This window comes from Elgaria multicarinata, chromosome 23 (assembly GCF_023053635.1).
Source record: "Elgaria multicarinata webbii isolate HBS135686 ecotype San Diego chromosome 23, rElgMul1.1.pri, whole genome shotgun sequence".
NCBI lineage: Eukaryota > Metazoa > Chordata > Lepidosauria > Squamata > Anguidae > Elgaria > Elgaria multicarinata.
The window spans coordinates 3,143,413-3,169,094 of NC_086193.1; the positions used below are offsets into that span (position 1 = coordinate 3,143,413).

At 48.1% G+C, this 25,682-nt stretch overlaps 1 protein-coding gene and 2 non-coding genes across 4 annotated transcripts in view; 1 reads left to right on the forward strand and 2 right to left on the reverse strand.

Annotated features, from left to right (window-relative positions):
* DPP9 (dipeptidyl peptidase 9) overlaps positions 1–13,651 on the reverse strand; it is a 53,102-nt gene extending 39,451 nt beyond the window's left edge. For both annotated transcript variants that reach the window (XM_063147213.1, XM_063147214.1), the window contains exons 1-5: positions 13,452–13,651; positions 10,234–10,323; positions 5,197–5,453; positions 3,849–3,961; positions 1,087–1,260 (exon numbers count right to left, since the gene is read on the reverse strand). In XM_063147213.1, coding sequence (XP_063003283.1) covers positions 1,087–1,260; positions 3,849–3,961; positions 5,197–5,453; positions 10,234–10,289 — 600 coding nt within the window. In that variant the 5' untranslated portion in view covers positions 10,290–10,323; positions 13,452–13,651. The remainder of the gene's footprint in view (positions 1–1,086; positions 1,261–3,848; positions 3,962–5,196; positions 5,454–10,233; positions 10,324–13,451) is intronic.
* Positions 13,652–14,751: 1,100 nt separating this feature from the next.
* On the forward strand, positions 14,752–14,823 carry TRNAG-UCC (transfer RNA glycine (anticodon UCC)). The gene has a single exon. It is a non-coding gene; the product is annotated as a tRNA-Gly (tRNA).
* A 312-nt stretch (positions 14,824–15,135) lies between these two features.
* On the reverse strand, positions 15,136–15,208 carry TRNAV-CAC (transfer RNA valine (anticodon CAC)). The gene has a single exon. It is a non-coding gene; the product is annotated as a tRNA-Val (tRNA).
* Between the last annotated feature and the right edge of the window lie 10,474 nt (positions 15,209–25,682).

The following is a 25,682-nucleotide window of genomic DNA, read 5'->3' on the forward strand; positions in this document are numbered from 1 at the left end:
AGGCCCCTTCCCATTCTATGATTCTATGAAAGGAAAGGAAGGGGAGGGGAGGGAGAGAAAGAAAGAGGGGGAAGGGGAAGGAAAAGGAAGAAAAGGACATGCTTAGCCTGGAGAAGAGAAGGCTGAGGGGAGACATGATAACACCCTTCAAATACTTGAAAGCTTGTCACACAGAGGAGGGCCGGGATCTCTTCTCGATCCTCCCAGAGTGCAGGACACGGAACAACGGGCTCAAGTTAAAGGAAGCCAGATTCCGGCTGGACGTCAGGAAAAACTTCCGGACTGTTAAAGCAGACGACAATACAACAGGAAAAGCTTCCGGACTGTTAGAGCAGTTCGGCAATGGAACCAATTGCCTAGGGAGGTTGTGGGCTCTCCCACATGAGAGGCCTTCGAGAGGCAGCTGGACAGCCGTCTGTCAGGGATGCTTTAAAGTGGATTCCTGTGTTGAACTCGATGGCCTTATAGGCTCCTTCCAGATCTACTCTTCTATGATTCGATGGGATTAGGTAGGATGGAGAGAGAGAGGATCACAACCTCCCTAGGTCACTGGTTCCATTGTTGTACTGCTCTAACAGTCAGGAAGTTTTTCCTGATGCCCAGCTGGAATCTGGCTTCCTTTAACTTGAGCCCGTTATTCCGTGTCCTGCACTCTGGGAGGATCGAGAAGAGATCCTGGCCCTCCTCTGGGTGACAACCTTTCAAGTATTTGAAGAGTGCTCTCATGTCTCCCCTCCATCTTTTCTTCTCCAGGCTAAACATGCCCAGTTCTTTCAGTCTCTCTTCCTAGGGCTTTGTTTCCAGATCCCTGATCATCCTGGTTGCCCTCCTCTGAACACGCTCCAGCTTGTCTGCGTCCTTCTTGAATTGTGGAGCCCAGAACTGGATGCAATACTCTTATGTTCTTATGAACGTGCAAAGCCACTCCAGGAGTCCGTGGCAGGGCCGGGAGAAGACCCGGAAAACCCGTGCGGAATCGGGCCCCAGGGTGGAACTGAGAGACCCCGCCAAGCGACACCCGCCGGGGCCGCTCCGGACTTGGAACTTGGGGGGGGGGGCGAGGCGGGACACGGCGAAGTGCCTCACCATGAATCCGTTCTTTCCGCCGTCCCGGCAGTGGAAGAGGCTGTTGCTGGCCTGGAAAAGGAAGAGGCCGCTCTCGCTGTGGAAGTCGTAGGAGGTGATCCCGAAGACGCCCAGCCGCTTGCGCTCCCTCAGGAGCTCCTCTTCCCTGGAATACATTCCGTGGTGAGGGGTCGCCTGCGGGGGAAAGCGGAGAGAGCCAGAGAGGGTGAAGGAGGGCGGCGCAGCAGAGAACGGGCGCACGAGAACTCCGCCGCAGCGCTACAGCGTCACCTCGAGCTCGGCGCTCGCTCACGCTTCAGTCTCCGCACCTGGAGAGCGGGGGCGGCCTCAGCCGCAGGGGTGGGGGGCCGAGGGCACTGCTGCCCACGGGCCCTGAACCAGGCCTGTTTTTCTGGGCATTTAGCCACCTTATTTTCTAAGAATACAAGACCCACACACTGGGTTCAGACAACACGATAACCGATGGCAGTTTAAATAAATTTCCGAGCCGAATTCAAGGCGCTGGTTTTAACCTATAAAGCCTTCTGGAACAGTCTTAAGGGCAGCCCCATGTAGAACACATTGCAGTAGTCTAGACTCGAGGTTACTAGCACCTGTGCCGCTGTGGCCAAGCTAGGAAGTCGCTCCAGGGCCCCAACACCAATTCTGGCCCACTGGCATTGGCTACCTATACGCTTCTGAGCCCAATTCAAGGTGCTGGTTTTAACCTATAAAGCCCTACATGGCTTGGGACCACAATACCTGATGGAACGTCTCTCCCGACATGAACCTACCTGTACACTGCGCTCAACCTCTAAGGTCCTCCTCCTCCGGGAAGCTCGGAGGGTGGCAACAAGGGAGAGGGCCTTCTCAGTGGTGGCCCCTCAATTACGGAATGATCTCGCCTGGCGTCAACACTGTTACCTTTCAGGCGCCAGGTCAAGACTTTTCTCTCCTCCCAGGCATTTTAACAGCATTTAACAACGCTACGTTTGTTTTTTAACGGACCCCAGAACTGTCGTTTTAAAATGGATACTGTTGTTTTTATGTTTCTGATGATTTTTAAATTTTGTACACTTTTTAAACGTTTACTGGTTTTAACTTCTGTAACCCACCCAGAGAGCTTCGGATATGGGGCGGTATATCAATGTAATAAATAAATAAATAAATACACAGTCACCGGTTGGCTATTTAACCCACCATGGGTTACTGTGCGGAGGCAGTTTTGTTTTAACCAACGGTTGGTTATTTAGCCGAAATAACCAAGGCAAATAACCAACGCTGTCCGGAGTCCGCTATTTGAACCACCCTGGGTTATCGTGTTGTGTGGAGGGCACCGTTCGGTATTTCTCGGCCACCATGGGTTACTTCGTCGGCCACAGAGCTGCAAATGGCTGCCGCTCTAGCCCAGAGTGCGGGACAGAGTTTTGGCAGCAATGCCTGATGGGATACTAGCAGGAGGACTGAGTGGGGAAGAGAGGGCGGGGGGGGTGAGCGAGTCAACTCAACAATGATCCTAATCCACACCAGGGTTGATTATCATCACGTTGCGTGGGGACTACCCGCTAGATATACAATGGTTTAGCTGATTATTAATTATTATTAGCTGATATCACTGTAGCCTAGCTACAGTGATCCATGCTCTGATAACCTCTCGTTTGGATTACTGCAATGCGTTATACGTGGGGCTGCCTTTGAAAACGGTCCGGAAACTTCAACTGGTACAAAACAGGGCAGCACGGTTACTAACAGGGACTGGCCGGTGAGATCACATTACGCCAGTCCTTCTACAACTTCATTGGCTGCCAGTCCAGGTCCGGGCCCGATTCAAAGTGCTGGTATTAACATTTAAAGCCCTAAACGGCTTGGGGCCAGGTTATTATTATTATTATTATTATTATTTATCTATATAGCACCATCAATGCTATATAGCATTGATGGTGCTATATAGCATTGATGGTGTACAGAGTAAAACAGTAAATAGCAAGACCCTGCCGCATAGGCTTGGAACGCCTCCTCCCATATGTACCTGCCCGGACCCTAAGGTCATCTTCAGGGGTCCTTCTCCGTGAGCCCCTGCCAAAGGAAGTGAGGCAGGCGGCTACCAGGAGCAGGGCCTTCTCTGCTGTGGCACCCCGGCTGTGGAATGAGCTCCCTAAGGAGGTTCGCTTGGCACCTACATTATATGCTTTTAGACGCCAGGTGAAAACCTTGTTATTCTCCCAACATTTTAACAGTCTATAAATACATTTTAACATGGTGTTTTAAATTTGTAATTTTGCATTGCTGCTGTTTTTATCGGGTTGAGCTTTTTTATTGCATTTTATATGATGGTTTTATACTGTTAATGTTTTTAATTTTTGTGAACCGCCCAGAGAGCTCCGGCTATTGGGCGGTATAGAAATGTAATAAATAAATAAATAAATAAATAAATATTACCCCACCCCCGACTGTCGTGTTGTCTGAACGCAGACACAGAGACATTCTTGGAAATAAGGGTGGCTTTGGAGTCTGTTGCTTTCTGTTACACCATACTAACCTCCCATTGTTGTTTTTAAACTTTAAAGAAAAAACTAGCAAAAGGTTTAAAAACAGGGGTGGGAGTGGGGAGGGTAATGGATTCCAAGGAGACTGTGTCCCCACGGCTCCATGCCGGAGTTGACCAGATTTAGTCTGAATGCAAAATAAGGGTGTAATTTTTGTATTCGTTGGAAGAGCGTGCAATTCCGGACTCCGCTGACAAAGCAACATGGAGCTCAGCACCTGACCCGTTGACCCCTCACCTGGAAGTGATCCAGCATCTGTTTCCACGACAGCAACAGCAGGGCTTCCTTCCGTACCTTTTTGGGAATCTCGGAATAGAGGAGGGAGTTCTCCCTGCTTCCGTACGGCATTCCTGTTGAAAGCGGCAAGGAAAGAAGGAGAAAGAAGGACACCAATGCTTAGCCTTTAGAAAGGGTGTGAAGACCCGTCTTTCCAGCCCGGTCTTTTAAAATGCGCAGTTTTTAATGGTTATTGCTTTTATTGGCGTTAAGGTGATGTTGTTTTAAATTCCTGTACACCACCTTGATGGGGGACACTTGGCTCAGCAATACTACAAACGAGAAGGACCTTGGAATTGTTGTAGATCACAAGCTGAATATGAGCCAACAGTGTGATGTGGCTGCAAGAAAGGCAAATGCTATTTTGGGCTGCATTAATGGAAGTATAGCTTCCAAATTGTGTGAGGTACTGGTTCCTCTCTATTCGGCCCTGGTTAGGCCTCATCTAGAGTATTGCGTCCAGTTTTGAGAACCACACTTCAAGAAGGATGCAGACAAGCTGGAGGGGGTTCAGAGGAGGGCAACCAGGATGATCAGGGGTCTGGAAACAAAGCCCTATGAAGAGAGACTGAATGAACTGGGCATGTTTAGCCTGGAGAAGAGAAGATGGAGGGGAGACATGAGAGCACTCTTCAAAGACTAGAAAGGTTGTCCCACAGAGGGCCAGGATCTCTTCTCGATCCTCCCAGAGTGCAGGACATGGAATAACGGGCTCAAGTTACAGGAAGCCAGATTCCGGCTGGACATCAGGAAAAACTTCCTGACTGTTAGAGCAGTACGACAATGGAATCAGTGACCTAGGGAGGTTGTGGGCTCTCCCACACTAGAGGCCTTCAAGAGGCAGCTGGACAACCATCTGTCAGGGATGCTTTAGGGTGGATTCCTGCATTGAGCAGGGGGTTGGCGCTGGAAGCTCACAGGTGACGTCAAGAAGGAAGGGGAGAAGAACTTCATGCACGTGGCCAGCCTTTTCTGACCTGTGTTGCATTGCGATGCTCATCATTCCCAGCCCACAAACGGCCACCCTGGCTGGGGATGATGGGAGTTGGAATTCCAGCACGCCTGAAGGGCGTCAGGTTGGGAGGGGTGCAGCCGGTTGTGGTGCACCCGGCTGCGATTCTTCTGCACGGTGAAAAAGTGAAAAGGATGCGGGGTGGAGGGGAACGGAGAAATGGAAAATGCAGAGAAACCAGTTGGCTGCTCCTCCCTCTGACTGGCCCACTCTCCAGAGCCGGCAAGTAACCCGGACCTTTGCGTGTCTCCAGCCCGAAGGACAGCACCGCCATCCCCGCCCCAAAGCTGGTCTCACCTAGATAATACAGCCGATGTGAGTGAGGGCTCGATTCTTCCGATTTCCGGACAAACTGGAAGTCATGGGGCGCCTTGTTCACAATCATGCCCGTGTACTTCCGGCTGCCGTGAATGATATCGCGCAGCCCTTCCCACGAATGCTTCTCCACCTGGAAACAAGACGCCGACGTGTCCTCCATTTGCACCCCCTCGGCACTATCCGGCAGAGCGTCCACCGCCGTCATCCTCGGCCTTCCTCCCGAACTGGTCAAGGAACTAGGAGAAAGAAGGCCAGAGAGAGGGAGAAGAAATTAGGCAGGGGGACAAAAGCAGAGTGAGATCATTCACCGTGGAGCTTCTACGCTTCATAGAACGGCGAAGCATCTTCAACCAATTCAGCCTGCAGGTGGGTGGATCGCATCGAAACCCTGCCCAGCTCTATCTAGAAAACCCTCCCCACATGCGGAAACCTAGCACCGCAGGTTGTGAACCGCCCAGAGAGCTCCGGCTATTGGGCGGTATAGAAATGTAATAAATAAATAAATAAATAAATCTCTTCTCCATCCTCCCAGAGTGCAGGACACATGATAGCACTCTTCAAATACTTAAAAGGTCGTCACACAGAGGAGGGCCAGGATCTCTTCTCCATCCTCCCAGAGTGCAGGACACGGAATAACGGGCTCAAGTTAAAGGAAGCCAGATTCCAGCTGGATGTCAGGAAAAACTTCCCGACTGTTAGAGCAGTACGACAATGGAATCAGTGACTTAGGGAGGTTGTGGGCTCTCCCACACTAGAGGCAGATGGACAAGCATCTGTCAGGGATGCTTTAGGGTGGATTCCTGCATTGAGCAGGGGGTTGGACTCGATGGCCTTGTAGGCCCCTTCCAACTCTGCTATTCTATGATTCTATGAAAAGGAATGGGAGGGGAATGTAATGGAGTATCTGGGAAGAGAAGCACTTCAACGGTGCAACATTCTGTTGCAGAGCGCAGTTACACCCCTCCAAACAGCACACGAAGCCTGCACCCCCATGCACGCTTACCTAGGAGTAAGCCGCGTTGTAACACAGCGGGGCTTACTTCTGAGTAAACAAGCATAGGAGTCAGCGGTTGATCCAAGACGACTGAAAGAAAAGGGAGCAGACCTAGATGCCAGAAACGCAGGCTCACCGCACCCACCGAAACCTTGGCATTTCCAGAATAAACTAGCCCACCGCTCCGGAACGTCCGGAAGGCGGAAAACGGGCTTCACGATCCAGACAACGCTGGCAGCACAAGCCAAGCTGCAATCACCGAGAGGGCCGGGAAGACAGCAGGGCATGAGAATGGGCCGTCCGGAGTCCAGAAAAAAATAAATCCAGAATTTTACACTAAGCATCGGCCGAACAGCACTGAACTCCTCATCCCAAAGCGACAGAAAACGGGGATCAGGAAGGAAGGGAAAGTCACAGAAGCTCAAGGACCCAGGGCAACACAAGACCCGTCTCGACTGAGAAAAACACAAGGATTGCCTTCAGACCCACCCCTGCCCCCATCTCGCCCTATCGGGGACAGGGCCTTCAAGGCCAGCCGCGTCAGTGTTCAAACACGGCTAAACACATGCCTGTCTCAAGGCCACACGCATACACACCTTTAACGGACCAAGGATGCAACAAAAAGCAAAAGACCGTTTCAGTTTATCTTTTTTCATTGCATCGTCAGTAACTCTTCTATAGAATCATAGAATAGCAGAGTTGGAAGGGGCCTACAAGGCCATCAAGTCCAACCCCCTGCTCAGTGCAGGAATCCACCCTAAAGCATCCCCGACAGAGGGTTGTCCAGCTGCCTCTAGTGTGGGAGAGCCCACAACCTCCCTAGTTAACTGGTTCCATTGTCATACTGCTCTAACAGTCAGGAAGCTTTTCCTGATGTCCAGCTGAAATCTGGCTTCCTTTAACTTGAGCCCGTTATTCCGTGTCCTGCACTCTGGGAGGATCGAGAAGAGATCCTGGCCCTCCTCTGTGTGACATCTTCTCAAGTATTTGAAGAATGTGTTGGATCCTGGAATGGATCCTGGTTATGTTTTCCATTGCTTTGTTAATTGCTGAGGATCTGGAGGAACAGAGGACTCAGCCGAAACTTAAAGGTCAACTCTACACCTGGACATTGAGTGTCATAATTGAATAATTGTCTAACTGATTGTCTTCAATTAAGGCTTGCAAGGAGTTGCGTCATTGTACAGGTTGTCTATAAAAGTAAATGTATTTTCAAGTTCCTGTATAACTTCCATGTCCCTCATGTGAGCTGTATTGACTGACCGTTTGTAAGTATTTGTATCTGTACTGCCATAACTAAATTATATATTTATTTGCCAGTAAAAGGTTTATTTCAACCTACAAGAATCTTTGTCTTAATTCACATCTTTGCTGACTTGGCTGAGAACCGCTGCATTCTCTTCTAGTCTCTGTAGAGACTTAACACAAAAGGTTATGTGCCAGAAACCCAGTCTCTGCAATAACTAAACAGCTTCTAAAGCCATAACTCAACAGAATGCTATCATGTCTCCCCTCAATCTTCTATAGAAAACTCCTTTGAAAGGATCGTTTTTTAAAGCAATTCCGGGAACAGACAGCCATACAATCCTCTTAAGAAAAACCGAAGGGTCCTTTCAAGAGTCCAGGGAGCTGAGACAACCCATTAAGAACAGTTCGAGGGATTTGAAATTATATTCCCATGACGTGGGGGATTGACAGCAAATGTGGCCCTATATCCCACAATCATCAATTCCACCTTGATGCTTACTGCTTATATTCATGTATATATCTGAAACAGAAGCATTGAGTCTTTTCCCCCCTTTTGCTTCTTGTTAATAGTGTTGTGAACAGTTATTCCAAATGGATACATTTATTTCCCTACGTTTTTATTTATTTACTTATTGCATTTTTATACCCCCCGCATTGAGCAGGGGGTTGGACTTGATGGCCTTGTAGGCCCCTTCCAACACTGCTATTCTATGATTCTATGAAATAGCCGAACCTCTCTGGGCGGTTTACAAAAATTAAAACCATAAAAACCATTCAAAACATAAAACAAATAGTATAAAAGCATAATATAAAATGCAGTATACTGTGTTGGCGTTCTTCCCCCTTTTTCTTTTTCTCTTTTATTTTCCCAAGCATTTTTCGCATTTTGGCATTCCAGTTTTCAGCTCTGCTGTTTTAAACCTGCGACTGCATTTTAAATCTCTGCACCGGTTTTTGCTCCGGTTGCACTTTACTAATACTGCGGGTTTAAGCCATTTCGTTTTATATTCAATTTGTATTTTGTGGTTTTAATTTTTGTGAGCTGCCGAGAGAGCTTCAGCTATTGGGCACTACGCAAACGTAATCAATAAACAAATAAATACATGTTTTGGACTACAACACCCAGAATTCCTGACCATGCTGGATTGGGCGGATGAAGTCCAAAATACCTGGAAGTCACCAGGTTGGGGTAGAAGTTTTTATTTACAGAGCCTGATTAATTTCCTTTGCCGCCGCCATTGCTCAGCTGGAAAGTCAGATTATGTACCGCCTTCATTTACTAAAACGTTTATCGCCTTATCTGTGTTATGCTGGCTCCTTCCAAAGGACAACCCTGATCCACACAGGCTGACATGTCACAAGAGAGCAGACGGGTCATGAGCCAAGGGGGCAAACCTCCTAAATGCTGAATATCAGCTGGTGGGCATCAAAAACGCTTCCGACTAAGAGCTGAACAGGAGCTGGCTCTGCAGAGGCCACCAGTGAGGGAGGAAGCAGCAGCCAGGCACCTCTCCATCATGCCTGGGTCCAGCTCCTGCTGAGAGCCCCCTCCCTCCTGCTACTAACTGTCTCTGCAGAGACCACCAGTGAGGGAGAAAGCAGCAGCCAGGCACCTCTCTATCGTGCCTGGGCCCAGCTCCTGCTGAGAGCCCCCTCTCTCCTGCTACCAACTGTCTCTGCAGAGGCCACCAGTGAGGGAGGAAGCAGCAGCCAGGCAACTCTCCATCATGCCTGGGCCCAGCTCCAGCTCAGAGCCCCCTCCCTCCTCCTACCAACTGCCACTGCTGAACTTTGCAACTAAGATTGTAGTGCCTGAATTTCCTTTCCTTTCCCCCCTCCTCCTCCTCCCTCCCAATCCCCTTTCCTTTTGTGTCATGTCTTTTAGATTGTAAGCCTGTGGGCAGGGACTGTCAAGAAATACTTTTGTAAGCCGCCGTGAGAGCCTTTTTTGGCTGAATGGCAGCATAAAAATGCTGAAATAAATAAAATAAAATAAAATAAATAAATCTGACCCACTAGGCAAACTGTACTGGGACATTATCCAACACAACGCCTACGTTGTGTGTTGAAGGCCTCGCTTTCGTCTGTCCTTAACCCCTGCCACCTGAAGTCCTAAATTTTTGAAAGCGGGAGACAACCCTCTCTCGGTCCACTTTCTTCACACTGAGCGAGTGTGCGTGTGTGGAAGGGATGAGGAGGTGCGTTTGGATTTTCATAAAGGACCAAAATGTCCTGCCACTGCTCTGGTGAACACTCAGGCCTTTGATTCGGCAAACTCCACGTTCCCACAACTTGGGGTGGGGGCGGAAGAACGCAATATCTGTCTAGCTCAGCCTTCCTCAACCTGGGGCGCTCCAGATGTGTTGGACTACAACTCCCAGAATGCCCCAGCCAGCTGGCTGGGGCATTCTGGGAGATGCAGTCCAACACATCTGGAGCGCCCCAGGTTGAGGAAGGCCGGTCTAGCTCACCCGAAGTGTTTCCTCACCAGCCGCGACGATTTGCCAAGCAGCCCCTCCAGATTCTGAAAGGGGGGAGGATAAAGAGAACCGCCAAACTCGTAACGTTTAAAGGAAGCGCTTCTATGCTACATAGAGGAGACCTGTTTGCAGAGTTACTTATAGAGCTGCATGATTTCAGAGTAGAGAATTGAAGTTTCTTGACCCAGACCCAAAACCCAGAGGTTCAGCCCTGGTTGGTTGTTTTTGAAACCCCTGAATTGACAACAGATCCGGCTTCTCCGAAGACCAGCCAAGTCGGCGTAGGAAAGTTACCTTCTCCAACTTCCTGAACGTTCGTTTTCCAGCCGAGCCCTCTTTATTTTCTGCATCAACTGCTAAGCGAGCCTTGGACAGGATAAGAAACTAGATCAGGAAGAAAAGGGGTGGGGAACCAAACAGAAAAGGGTGTGTAATTGCTTGGACACAGTTTGGCTAAGACATTCCACCAACTAGAAGGAAGGAGGAAGAAGACCCCACCACTGGATTAATGGGTAAGGGTCTCAATAGTCCACATTTCCTGGAGAAAAAAATCGCCACCCTATATTACCAGAAACATTTTGATTCAGAGAGGTTCCTTCTCTTTTGTACTTTAAACTGCCCTCCTTCCCTCAATCTTTCACCAATCTTCTTGAAGTTTTCAGGGTATGTAAAACCAACATTTCTTTCCAGCGCATGTAAATTTCAGCAAGATTGGTGAAACGTTTTCGATGATATCAATGTTAGAAGGAAACCCTCCCCCATTACTGCTTTATAATGACAGAATGCATAATCCCCCACCAAAATCTGAGCCACAGTGTTACAATATTGGAAGCAGAGCTCAAAGACCCTCTCTCTATCCACACAGGGTCGGTCTCCGCTTCCTAGTCATAGAATCATAGAATAGCAGAGCTGGAAGGGGCCTACAAGGCCATCAAGTCCAACCCCCTGCTCAATGCAGGAATCCACCCTAAAGCATCCCTGACAGATGCTTGTCCAGCTGCCTCTTGAAGGCCTCTAGTGTGGGAGAGCCCACAACCTCCCTAGGTCACTGGTTCCATTGTTGTACTGCTCTAACAGTCAGGAAGTTTTTCCTGATGTCCAGCTGGAATCTGGCTTCCTGTAACTGGAGCCCGTTATTCCGTGTCCTGCACTCTGGGAGGATCGAGAAAAGATCCTGGCCCTCCTCTGTGTGACAACCTTTTAAGTATTTGAGGAGTGCTATCATGTCTCCCCTCAATCTTCTCTTCTCCAGGCTAAACAGGCCCAGTTCTTTCAGTCTGAGTCTTAGAAATGCATTCATTTATTTACAGCATTTATAAACCGCTCTACGTCTAAAAACAGGTTCCTGAGCTGTGAACAATGGCTGAGGGCAGGGGGCAGGCAAAATATGAACAGATTAAAATATTTTGCGTGAAACGGTAATAAAACCGCGGCTGCTTTTACTCAGGGAAGGCTTGCTTAAATAAATATGTCTTTAAAAGTCGCCAGAAATGGAACAAGAGAGGCTGCCTGATATCCAATGGCAGGGGACTCAGTATACCAAAAGCTCTGCTCCGTGGGCTGTTGCTGCATCACTCACAGAAAGGAATGTACTTTTCATGGACTCAAGGATGCACAGTCCCAAGGATACACGAGTTCATCAAGGTCACAGACAGACAACGGTTCTTCAGCACTTCAGACAGGGGATATTCCCCTTCCTACCTGGAGATGCTGAGAACTGAAGCTTTTGCACATGATATGCTACTAAGCGAAGCCTCTTTTCCGACCCCCCGACCCCAGTTCTGCCCCTAATAAGGACAAGGAAGGTCAGAAGGCCTGAGTGCAATGCAAGGATCGGGTAGGAGGAGAGTGACACAGCCACCTTGGGTGTGAAGCCGAAACGACTTCTAGACCGGGCTGGGAAATGTGTGCCCCTCCGGAAGTCGCGGCCTACAACTCCCATAATCCCTCCCCACTGGCTAGGACTTAGGGGAGTCCCAGGCCGGAACCACTGGAGGGCTACAAGTTGACTGCCCATCTTCTGGATCCTCCTTCAGAAAGGAATTTTACAGAAAGCCTCATCTTGAAGCCCCATGTTCTGGAATTTGCTAGTTTAGGGCGCCCTGCAATTATCCACTCTCCATCCCCTAAGAAGGGTGCAGAGCATAATTCTAGCTCCCAAGATATGGCCGGAGTGTCTTGGATGGGCTGAAAGCCTTTGAAGCATTATTCTAGAGGCCCTTACAATATTGTATTTATTATCTTCGGTGCAAAGGTCCAGACAGGCCCCGGCTATTTCCTCTTAAAGAGAGCGCCGGTCTCTCCAGAAGCAAGAACCCAAGACCTTCTGCAGTTCCACCTCAACGACCCAATAAACGTGTCTGGTGGCAAAGTTTCATGAAGAGCCAAACCGTTTTCAGTTATTTAGAGCTAAAGATGGCATTGATCGATTGACCAACTGCAATTTTATTCCGCCCCTCCTCCAAGGACCCCAATGCATCACCTCCGCGGTTCTTCGCCCTTCCTCATTTATCATGACCACAACCCAACGGGGTAGGTTATAACTGGTAGCTGGCGACTGGCCCGAAGTCAGCCAGAGAACACCACCGCTGAACGGGGATTTGAACCTGGGTCTCCCCCACGTTGGACTCTGACACTGGTCTTCCCTAACCAGTGGTGGGCTACTGCTCCCATCACCCCCAGCAGAAATGTTGGGGGGGGGGGATGACAGGATGTGCACATCTGGAGGACGCTGCATTGGAGACGGCTACGCTAACCACTACACCTCACTGGCTCCTGTTGGTGATAGCGGTGAATATGCATGATCCCCACAGGAGATACCTGGAGAAGAACCAGGACAAGATTCACCTGCTCAAGACACACACACACACCCCGATAGGAAGACGTGCAGAGCGACTGGAACTCTTTTTTTTCTTCCTCTTCCCTCCCCATTCCTTCTTCCTTGTATATCGTGCCTTTTTTAGTTCCTACGCCTGCAGGCAAGGGCTGCCTCGTTAAATCGACGACACGGGAGGCTTCTTGGTTGAGGAGCAGCATAACAATGCTTGGATGTGGGCAAATCTTGCACATCTGCCCACATCCAAGGGGTGGGGAGGCGTGAAGGAGGGCCAAAGACAGACACCTCCTTTCTCAAGCTGGTGGCAGCAGGGAGGGCGTGGCCAGTGCAAAAGCCCCTCCCATCCTCCATGAGGGGGCGTGGCCAAAAGGTGCCCCGCCCATTCCTTCTCCAGAACTGAGGAGCCTTTCATTTGAGGGCGTGGCTCAAATGAAGCGGGGTGGGCGGGGTCAGGGGAAGCCCCTCCTCGATTAAGGGCGCGGCCAGAACGCATTGTATTTGCATATGCACGCTCTAGGGGCGTGGCCGAAGCAAGCCCCCACACCCACCCCTCCATTCAGAAGAGGGCGGGGCTCCCACACCTCCTCAAAGGGGCGGGGCTCCACTCCCACCCACCCCACCCAAAAGGGGGCGGGGCCTCCCTTGCTTGGCCCCCTCCCTCCCGCCCATCACTCACTCCGTTGGCTTGCCGGCCTCCGCCAGGCCGCGGCTCCTCCGCTGCGGGGAAAGGGGGGAGGGAAGGGGTCGGGAGGTCCCGCGGCGGTTTCACTCCCGCTCCATGTCCTTTCCTGGGGGCTCAGGAGCGCCGGAAACGGGGGAAGGGAAGGAGGGGAAAGGGAAACCGCCGGCCTCTGCGAGCCTCCCACCGCGACCTTTCCACCCGGAACCGGAAGCCGCGTCTGTCGCTGCGTCGGTGGGTGCTTTTCCCAAAGTCTCGCGAGAGTTAGGGAAAGAGGCGGCCGGGACTCTCAAACGCGTCACGGCCTCTCGCGAGATGTTGAAGCCGAGACGGAGGGGAGGTTGAAGGGCTTAGTTTTTCTCGCTCCCCGCCGTTCTCGCGGGGGGGGGAAATCTCGCGAGATCTCTTCTCATGAGAGGAAACGAAAAGCGGCGACTCGGGATGTTAGGGCGGAAGGAGCCATTTTGCGTCAAAAGAGGGGGGGTGTTGTTGTGTGACAGTTGGAAGGAGCCATTTGATGACATTTGACAGGGGTGGGAATGGTGACAAAAGCGGTTGGAAAAGGCGGTTGGGAGGAACCATTCGACAGGAGCACAGGGGGGGATAAAATAAATAGCTGCGTGTGTGTGTATATATTAATATTAAATATATATATATTTAATATATATTTAACATATATATATTAAAAATAGGACAACACATAAATGAAATATGTAATATAATAAAATCTATTTATATCTTTTTAATGAAAAAAAGATGTGATGGTGCTATATAAATAAATAATAATAATAATAGTATCTGCTATTATGCAGTTTCTTTGGTCTACGAAAAATTAAAAAAAAAAGGAGTTGGAAGAAACCAAGGAAAATGGTGGGGAGGCGTTGCTATGAGAACGGGAACGGACCATGTGGGAGGGGAGGGGAGGGGAGGGGTTAGTTGAGGAGGAAGGATCCACTTCGTAAAAGTAGGCGGGGGGAACAAAGAGGTGCTTCCAATCGCTGAGAGACAGGAGGCGCGTCTTTGCTTGGAAGGAACCACTTTCGGAAGCAGAGGGGTGGAACCTTCCATCCCGCCCGAAAGGGGAGGGTGAATAGATGAAGGAAGGCGGCTGTCTCCTATTTCTTTCTTCTTCTTCTTCTTTTTAGCGCTTTCTATGGCTAGTGCTGCTATTCACGCATCTAAAAGAGCAAAAAATTTGGGAAGCAACAGTTCTCACCCCCTTAGGTTATAAGGTGGTACGGCCCACCTGTGGTGTTCATTCTTATAGGATGGGAAAATCCCGGCCTTCTCAGCAGTAGCGTTGGTGGTATAGTGGTTAGCATAGCTGCCTTCCAAGCAGTTGACCCGGGTTCGATTCCCGGCCAACGCAACAAAGTTTTTTTCCTCCTTTAATGTCCTTAATACTCCTTATTATTTCAGAAAGCATCTTAACATTTAATGACTCTTTCCTAGGTCTAAAACGGTTTGCATTTCTTTGATCATGCATCCAATTCCTCCATGCTTTTTAATGCTCTTTTTGCAAAACACTCACCCCAAAGCACTCACCGTTATTGTCCCTGCTATATCATTGTTCACCAATATTAAGGCCATAACTGCATGCATATATCTTACTCAGGTAGACTAGGAGACGTGCAAGGCTTCATGAAAATTTAAACTGGGAAGTTTAAGAAAAGGAAAATTATGTTTCCGCCCGGGATCGAACCGGGGACCTTTCGCGTGTGAGGCGAACGTGATAACCGCTACACTACGGAAACTCACATGTTAAAAAGCTTTTCGTGCTGCCTGATATTATAACTGTTTCCTCTTTCTTCTGGCATCAAATATTCTAAATTATAGTTTCTATTCTATTCTCTGTTTTGCCATTGGTGTTTTTAAAATGCTTTTGCATCCCAGTCTAACGCCCTTAGGCCTGGAACTTTTTAATTCAGTCTAGTTTCAGACATTTTTTTTTTTTAAAGGAGGGTGCCTCTGGGCATGTGAAAAGTTATTTTTCCCTTCAACGTTTTTAGTATCAAGGGCTCATCTCAAAAGAAGCAGACTAAAAATAAAAAATAGGTAGATGCCTCTGAGAACATAAAACGTTTCTTTCCTTCAGCATTGTTTTCAGTGTCAAGAGAGTGCCTCTGAGCATGTAAAAAGTTATTTTTCTTCACTGTTGTTTTCAATGTCAAGATCTCATCCCAAAAGAAGCAGACTAATAAAAAATGGGTAGGTGCCTCTGAGCATGTAAAAAGTTATTTTCCTTCACCGTTGTTTTCAGTGTCAAGCGCTCAGTCCAAGAGAAGCAGACTAATAAAAACAGGATGCCTCTGAGCATGCAAAAAGTTATTTTCCTTCACCGTTGTTTTCAGTGTCAAGCGCTCAGTCCAAGAGAAGCAGACTAATAAAAACAGGATGCCTCTGAGCATGCAAAAAGTTATTTTCCTTCACCGTTGTTTTCAGTGTCAAGCGCTCAGTCCAAGAGAAGCAGACTAATAAAAACAGGATGCCTCTGAGCATGCAAAAAGTTATTTTCCTTCACCGTTGTTTTCAGTGTCAAGCGCTCAGTCCAAGAGAAGCAGACTAATAAAAACAGGATGCCTCTGAGCATGCAAAAAGTTATTTTCCTTCACCGTTGTTTTCAGTGTCAAGCGCTCAGTCCAAGAGAAGCAGACTAATAAAAACAGGATGCCTCTGAGCATGCAAAAAGTTATTTTCCTTCACCGTTGTTTTCAGTGTCAAGCGCTCAGTCCAAGAGAAGCAGACTAATAAAAACAGGATGCCTCTGAGCATGTAAAAAGTTATTTTCCTTCACCGTTGTTTTCAGTGTCAAGCGCTCAGTCCAAGAGAAGCAGACTAATAAAAACAGGATGCCTCCGAGCATGCAAAAAGTTATTTTCCTTCACTGTTGTTTTCAGTGTCAGGGTCTCAGCCCAAGAGAAGCAGACTAATTTTGTATCCTTTTCTTTTAACATGTATTTTTATCAATATGCTTGCACTTGACAGGGCCTGTTGACTGTAAATAACAATTGTGTAAATGATACAAATAAAGATTGTTTAATTTAAGGAAAAAAGTAGGCCAAAGGTTCCTTGCAAGACGGGCAGGGGAACGGATTGTGACAAACCGAAGAGACAAATATTAAGGGTGCGTGGGTCTCCTTTGCGATTGGATCGTTGCCTTTCGAGGTAAGGCCTGGACACAATTGTCTTTTCTTAGACTGTAACGTTCACCACCAGAGGTCAGGAAAAGCGTGGGTACCAAAGCCCATCCTTCCTTCCACACATCCAAATATCCAGAGAAATTAAAGCAAAGAGAAAACATAAGAACTCTGGAAATATTTTTCCCAAGCTGTGAAGTCTGCAGTCCAAAAAACCCTGAAATCATGGAGGACGCACCTCTTCAGATCTTCCGGATGTGATGGGAACACGGCAGGCTTGCTGGAATTCGGAGCTCTATCAAAAACGGGCAACATGTTTGGATTCATTGACCTATTGATTGATTTCATTTAATTTCTATACTGCCAGTAGCGAAAGCTAAAACCGCACGGTACAGCCTAAAACAGTGGTTCCCAAACTTTTTCAGCTCACTGCCCCCTGGGTTCCACAAACTCATGCCCAGTGCCCCCTACCCTACACTATAAAAATCATTATTCAGAATAGTGGTTTTCAACGACCCACTAAAGAAGATAATAACAATAAAATTCAAAACAGTAACAATTAATTGAATATTTATTCAAAATACGAAGCACCTGCCGCAGGCTTGCCGAGGGAGGGAGGGAAAAGTGAGCCTCTGTTTTGCAGCCGACATGGCGGGGCACACCAAGCACGGTATGTCTCTTCATTAGCATTTTGGTGCTTTTGAAACATTCTAATTCACCATTAAAAGGACTCTTCTTAAACGGTGTTAATACATGCGTGGATTCTTCCCCTATATGGCTTGGGACCAAACTACCTTCTCCCATAAAAATGTCTCTGGGTTTTAAGACCTTCTGGAGAGGTGCTTCTCGGAAAAGACCTTTTTACCCCCCTGTGGAATCCCACCGCCCCCAAGGGGCCAGTACCGCCCACTTTAGGAACCACTGGCCTAAAATATCAAATACGGATGCTTAAAACCACGATATAAAAGTACAAGTATTTTTGCCGCATAAAGTCAAAGTAAGTTTTTAAAAAATGGAGTAAGGGAGCAACCCTATGCAGGTTTAGTCACTGAGGGGGGAGGAGTCCTGTAATGTTCAGCATTCCCCAACCAGTCCTACTGGGAGTTGTCAGACTTTTTCCTGTCTAAACACGCACGGGATTGCACCCTACGTCTCCAAAGCAGTAGAGCCAGCTCTTCCCACAGGTGTGCGCAAGGGGTGTGCCGGATGTGCCCAGGCACACCCTAAAGTCTCAAGCAATAAACATCACCTCAATTCTCCCCTCACCTGCAGTGGCTCTCCCACAGTCAGGCAAGCCGAACACGGAGTAGGGCGTCAGTGTCTAATAAATAAATGAATATAACAATGTCCTTTATGACTGAGTATTCTGTAAATGTTCAAAAAAATAAAATTCTCTGAATGCACTCCCTAACAAAACATGCAAAAAAGTTTTTCCTGATGTCCAGCTGGAATCTGGCTTCCTGTCACTTGAGCCCATGGTTCCATGTCCTGCACTCTGAGAGGATCGAGAAGAGATCCTGACCCTCCTCTGTGGGACAATCTTTTAAGTATTTGAAGAGTGCTATCATGTCTCCCCTCCACCTTCTCTTCTCCAGGCTAAACATGCCCAGTTCTTTCAGTCTCTCCTCATAGGGCTTTGTTTCCAGACCCCTGATCATCCTGGTTGCCCTCCTCTGAACACGCTCCAGCTTGTCTGCGTCCTTCTTGAATTGTGGAGCCCAGAACTGGACGCAATACTCTAGATGAGGCCTAACCAGGGCCGAATAGAGAGGAACCAGCACCTCACGCGATTTGGAAGCTCTACTTCTATTAATGCAGCCTGAAATAGCATTTGCCTTTCTTGCAGCCGCATCGCACTGTTGGCTCCTATTCAGCTTGTGATCTGCAACAATTCCAAGATCCTTCTCGTTTGTAGTATTGCTGAGCCAAGTATCCCCCATCTTGTAACTGTGCATTTGGTTTCTATTTCCTAGATGTTTTTGTTGTTTATTCGTTCAATCGTTTCCGACTCTTCGTGACTTCATGGACCAGCCCACGCCAGAGCTTTCTGTCGGCCGTTGCCTTTCCTAGATGTAGAACCCTTTCCTAGATGTAGAACTTGGCATTTATCCCGCTTAAATTTCATTCTGTTGTTTTCAGCCCAGCACTCCAGCCTACCAAAATCATTGGTTCTTTTCCCTAGGTGTAGGTCACACCAGAATCTCCAACATACATAAGCCAAAGTGATTTCATCTTAGTTAATACTTACCTGGCAGGGGAGACACCTTGATCATCTTAGTTATCTTACAACTGAGTTATCTCCAATGTATTTAGAGGTCCCTCGTAATACGAGGCCTTAAGCCTCATGGCTTACTTGGTTTCTTCCTAAACCCAGCACTGTCTCAAGGACTTCTTCCTGAGAGGACGTGGCCTCAGGAGTCTCTGAAGACGTGGGTTGAGGGTCACAATCCGTGATAAGTGGTAGCCCTTCGTGAGGAGCTCCTGAGTATTCTGACCGCACACAAGGCGCCACGCAGCCCAGGACATTTTGCCGCCTGAGGCAAAGGACAAGATGGCGCCCCCTCTCATTCCATGGACAAAAGCCGACTGGGCTGGCGGTTGAATCCTTCTTCAACGCTGGCAATGGCATGGCATCCTCATCCCCTGAAAGCAGCAAGCCTCCAACGTCTTGCTGCCGCCCACCACATCTGCCGCCTGAGGCAACTGCCTCGTTCCAGCTGGTGGTAGGGCCGCCCCAACCCCAATGGAACGCTGTCGCCTTCTGACACCCGACGGGATTTGCCACGAGAATATTCCGGCCTTGTGCACAGCGGGCCTCTTTTCGAAAAGGCCATCACCCCCACCACTGCCACCGCCACAACTTTTTCTCGTTCTGTTAAGTGAGCCAAGCAAGCTCCAGGCAAGTCTCCCGCTCTCCTTTCCACAGGGGTGATTAGCATCGGCACGGCAGCAGCAGCCGCACAGGCCTGGCTCTCGGCAGACCCGCAGTCCCGTGGGAAGAGGCCGTTTCCCGCTCCATGCCCTCAGTGCGCCAGCGCGTATTAGCAGCCCAGGCCTCTGCCTTCGCAAGAGCTGACGGGGCCGTCGAAAAGCACAAGCTAACTGGCAGAAGTGCCCCTTGAGGCGTCGAGCACACACACACACTTAATAAAGCAGATTTAACAGTGGAGGTCTGTTCCACTTTCTTGTCTTGCTAAGCTGTGTTTTTTTTTTTAACGTTTTATCTATTTGTAAGCTGCCCTGGGAAGAAAAAACAACAGTTGCTGTTTGGGAGGTCAAGGAATAAACATGTCCATAAATCACTACGCAGCGCTATTATTATTATTATTATTATTTATTTATTTATTTATTTATATAGCATCATCAATGTACATGGTGCTGTACAGAGTAAAACAGTAAATAGCAAGACCCTGCCGCATAGGCTTACATTCTAATAAAATCATAATAAAACAATAAGGAGGGGAAGAGAATGCAAACAGGCACTGGGTAGGGTAAAACTAACAGTATAAAGTCAGAGCAAAATCAAGTTTTAAAAGCTTTAGGAAAAAGAAAAGTTTTTAGCTGAGCTTTAAAAGCTGCGATTGAACTTGTAGTTCTCAAATGTTCTGGAAGAGCGTTCCAGGCGTAAGGGGCAGCGGAAGAAAATGGACGAAGCCGAGCAAGGGAAGGAGAGACCCTTGGGCAGGTGAGAAACATGGCATCAGAGGAGCGAAGAGCACGAGCGGGGCGATAGTGTGAGATGAGAGAGGAGAGATAGGAAGGAGCTAGACCGTGAAAAGCTTTGTAGGTCAACAGGAGAAGTTTATATTGGATTCTGAAGTGAATTGGAAGCCAGTGAAGAGATTTCAGAAGTGGAGTAACACGGTCAGAGCGGCGAGCCAAGAAGATGATCTTAGCAGCAGAGTGGTGAACAGAGACCAGCGGACTGATGTGAGAAGAAGGAAGGCCAGTGAGAAGAAGGTTGCAGTAGTCCAACCGAGAAATAACCAATGCATGAACAAGAGTCTTGGCAGAAGAGACAGACAAAAATGGTCGAATCCTGGCAATATTATACAGGAAAAAACGACAGGATTTAGCTACTGCCTCAATATGAGGAATAAAGGAGAACGAGGAATCAAATATAGAGCCAAGACTACGAGCTTCCTTGACCGGAGTAAGCGTAACATCATTGACAGTAAGAGAGAATGAGAGATGAGGAGAAGGTTTCGGAGGAAAAACAAGCAATTCAGTCTTTGCCATGTTAAGTTTCAAACGACGATGAAGCAACCAAGCGGAGATATCTGAAAGACATGCCGAGATACGATCGTGAACATCAGGAGAAAGATCCGGAGATGAAAGATATAATTGTGTATCATCGGCATACAGATGATATTGGAGGCCGTGAGATTGAATAAGATTACCCAAGGGCAACATGTATAAAGAAAACAACAACGGACCAAGCACCGAGCTTTGCGGAACCCCTACTGAAAGGGGAAAAGAAGAAGACGCTACTCAGAAGTAAGCCTGACTTTTGTTCAACGCCCAGGTGAGTGTCCACAGACAATTGCAGCCTACACAACAGGGCTCACCAAGGGTTACAGTTAGTGCAGGCCTCCAAACTTGGCAATGGAGGAAAGAAGAAAGAAAGCAACTCAAGCATCTTCTTTTGAGTTGCAAATGCTGCGTTTTGTCCCTATTGCACTATTTTCTTGTAATTATGCACACTAGGGTGACCCTATGGAAAGGAGGACTGGGCTCCTGCATCTTTAACAGTTGCATAGAAAAGAAAATTTCAGCAGGTGCCATTTGTATGCATGCAGCACCTGGTGAAATGTCCTCTTCATCACAACAGTTAATGCTGCAGGAACTATACTAGACTGACCAGATACAAAAGAGGGCAGGGCTCCTGCAATTTTAACTGTTGGGATGAAGAGGGAATTTCACCAAGTGCTGTATACATACAAAGGACACCTGCTGGAATTCCCTTTTCTACACAATTGTTAAAGACACAGGAGCCCTGTCCTCCTTTTCATACGGTCACCCTCCCACTGTTTCATGCAGAGTTCAAAAATGCTTTCCTAGCTGCTTTATTTAAAAACAAAAAAATGGCTTTTATCTGCACAGCTGCGCACAAGCGCGCACCCCTAATCACAGCATCCATTCACACATGCGCAGACGTGCAGACACCAAAAAAATGTTCAAAGAATTGGTGCCGCAACATGAGATTTGAGGCAGAACACGTGATTGAGGGGACGTTACCACCAGATGACCATCTTATACTCACTCGTGCTAACGAAGGAAAAGATTTACAAACCACAAGAGATGACATTGCGGGCGCCGCGTCGTCAAACTGCACAAGTTGGATTTAGCATCACCAGGATGGGATCGTACCAATATGACATGAGCTGCCGATCCAGCCCTGGAGATGCTGAACTTTTATTTCTGTTCCCACAAGTCCTTACGAGCTAGGACCATAGGTGTGCGCAAGGGGTATGCCGGGTGTGTCCAGGCACACCCTAAAGTCCAAGCAATATCCATCCCCTCGATCCCTCCCCAGCCCTGCAATGGCCCTCCCACAGTCAGGCAAGCCGAACGCGGAGCAAGGCATCAGTGTCTACTGTGTTGAATAAATAAATGGATTTTTAAAAAGTCCTTTGTGATTGAGTATTCAATAAACGTCCACCTTTTAAAAAAATTAAATTGCCGGGGCGCAGACCCTAATGAAATGTGCTGCGTACGCCTATTGTGGCTAGGACCTTTTGCTAAAAAGTGAATGGGAAGTCTAATTATGACTATTTGGGAGAAAGGACTGAAGTGTGTGTGTGTGTGTGTGTGCGGAGTTGATTCTTTTCCCCATACCTGATATCACACTTTCTTTGCCTCCTCGCGGGTGGTCCTCAGCCAGGTCTGTTGTCTCTCCTGACTGCGATGGGAATTGGTTATGTGCTGAAGATGTCCAGGTGGTAATAAGATACAGCAGGTGGCCCAAGCCAAGACAGACAGACAGACACCAGGAAAACCTGCCTGTCTCGGGCTTTGCACGCCGAATGAAATGGGGAACAAGCATGCAACGGAAGCACACAGGCCTCCAAACTTGGCCAAGGTGCAAAGAGAAGAAAGCTAGCGATTCAAGCATCTTCTCTTGAGCTGCAAATGCTGCGTTCTGTCGCTGTTGCACCAGTTTCTTGCAATTGTACACACTAGGGTGACCCGATGGAAAGGAGGACAGGGCTCCTGCATCTTCAACAGCTGCATTGAAAAGGGAATTTCAGCCGGTGTCAGTTGTATGCCCGCAGCACCTGCTGACACGCCGTCTTTATCACAACAGTTAAAGCTGCAGGAGCCCTGCCCTCTTGAACAGATACAAAAGATGATGAAGAGGGGATTTCACAAGGTGCTGCATGCATACAAATGACACCTGCTGAAATTTCCTTTTCTATACAACTGTTAAAGATACAGGAGCCCTGTCCTCCTTTTCATAGCGTCACCATAATTGCACACACACACACACACACACACACATATTATTGATTAAGTTAAGTTCCACACGATCCATGATGAAAGACAGGAAAAGGAAAGGAAAGGAACCTCTCGTGCAAAGCACTTGAGTCATTGCTGACTCCTAGAGGGACGCCTGCTTTCGCTGACGTTTTCTTGGCAGACTTTGTAGTGGGGTGGTTTGCCGTTGCCTTCCCCAGTCGCGGTTACCTTTCCCCCAGCTAGCTGGGTACTCATTTTACCGACCTCAGAAGGATGGAAGGCTGAGTCGACCCGAGCCGGCTGCCTGAGAACCAGCTTCCGCTGGGATCGAATTCAGGCCGTAGGGAGAGTTTCCCCCAAGATATAAAATGGTATCTCTCTCCCACCCCCCCACTTAGGCTCTTCTAGCAATTTTCTACAAGTGAGGAGTTCTGTTGCTTTTTAACCAACAGTTCCCTGAGACTGCAGACACCGGCCTCTTCCATCAGCCAGAGAAGCATCAGCAGCCGAGATCTCGTTTGTGGCTCACACGCATGTCGGTGAGATGCCCAGCCTCCTCTCTTGGCTCCTCCCTCCCTGCTGCTCCCCTCCCCGCTTCCAGCTGTGTTTATATATCCTGTTGCTTAGCCACACAAAGTTCTTCTCATAGCTCGGAACCTCCAACCTACGAAGTTCTTCTCATAGCTCAAAACCTCCTTGGCACACATTGCCACATATCAGCAATATCTATATATATAGTCAAAAACATGATTTTACACACACCCTCCAGGGGATTGGACTTGATGGCCTTATAGGCCCCTTCCAACTCTACTATTCTATGAATCTATGATCTTGCACTCTGAAGTGGTACAGTCTGCTCCGAGGGTGCAAGGCAGGTGCAACGTGCCCTAAGAACTATTTATATGTAGTTTTGAATTTTTTTTATTGTATGCCCAGGCCATGCTTGCAATGTGCTCTTCTAACTGTATTTTTTTATTTAGTTCTGTGTTGTCTCGTTCATATTTTATATATGTATTGTTATAGCTCCTTGAAGAAGGCCTAATCAGAAGCAAGAGGCCAAAATGCGTCAGGCTTTTCTAAAATAGATTTGTTTACAGCGTCCTGAGATTTTTTCTCTCCTTTTGGGTACAGGGCGTTCGGCCTCTAGGCTATTCTTTCAGGCCTCCGAGAATAAAACCAGAGGCAAACAAATTGAGATGCCTTTATTTGCCACGGCCCCAGGCCTTTGCGTTTAAAATATAATGCGCAAGGAAGCAAAGCAAGCTCGCAACGAACCGAAATTACCCAGATTAGATTCTAGGAATTTACGTCAAACACGAAACGCCGGCTTGAACATATACAATCCTTTTCACAGGGAACAAATGTAAACGGATAAACTGCCGATCAATCCAAAGGACTGCGTGAAATGACAAACTCAGATAGAACGACAGCGATTCCATGGGATTCTCTCATTTTGCCCAAATAGTATTCACAATAATTTTTTTAAAAAAAGCGAGGCGGAGGAGCTCAGGGATACAATTTCACTGTATGGTTTCTGCAGCTAGTGGGTGCAAACGCCAGGCATGGGCAAATGTGTGAGGGCAGAGAGAAAGGCAGAGGCCCTCTTTTTCAGCAGGACTTCGTTTTGGATACCATACCTGTGGCAACCTTTTTGTATCCGAGTGTTTACCCCCCCACACACACACAAATGGTGCTCAAGGATAATGGAATTGTAGTACAGGAGCTGCAATTGTGGGTAAGGGAGGGAAAGGGGAGGGTCTTTTTTCCATTTCCGTTGAGAGCTCTCAAGGAGGGTCGCTTTGTACCTGCTGGGAATTAATTTAACAATCATCTAAGCTTTTCTAATTGCCTGCCCTCCTTCTCCTGCCCTGAAGCTGAAGGGAGAAAGGAAGCATCCCCCGGCAGCAGCAATTTTGTGGCTCTGAAAGCCGTTGACTCCAATCCTCGTTATTTCCGATGTCCTGGGAGTGAGTGTCGCTGATTATGTGGTCTAAAGGGTGTTGCACACACACACACACACACACACACACACACACAACAGGGGACGTATCAGCACACGCATACCCCAAAACATCGCTGTGAGGATTGGGTGTGCTCAGTGTCCACTGTAAAAGGCAACAACAGAAAACCAGGCAGGGAGAAGGGGGAAATGGAATGGAGTCAGTCAGAAAAGGGTACGGCTGGCAGAATGAATGTGGGTTTTATCAAGCATTCGGGGGTCAGCAGATAAGAGGGAGGAGGGGGAAATGGAATAGAGTCAGAAAAGGGTATGGCTGGCAGATGGAACATGGGTTTTATCAAACACTTGGGGTCAGCAGATAAGAGGGAGGAGGGGGAAATGGAATGGAGTCAGTCAGAAAAGGGTATGGCTGGCAGATGGAAATGGGTTTTTGTCAAGCACTCAGAGGTCAGCAGATAAGAGGGAGGAGGGGAAATGGAATGGAGTCAATCAGAAAGGGGTATGGCTGGCATATGGAACATGGGTTTTATCAAGCACTCAGAGATAAGCAGATAAGAGGGAGGAGGGGGAATGTAGATACAGCCCAAGCTACCTCGCCAAGCTGAATGTAGGCACAGCCCGAGATACCTCACAGGGCTGTTGTGAAGAGTAAATGGACATGGAGGTTAGGGA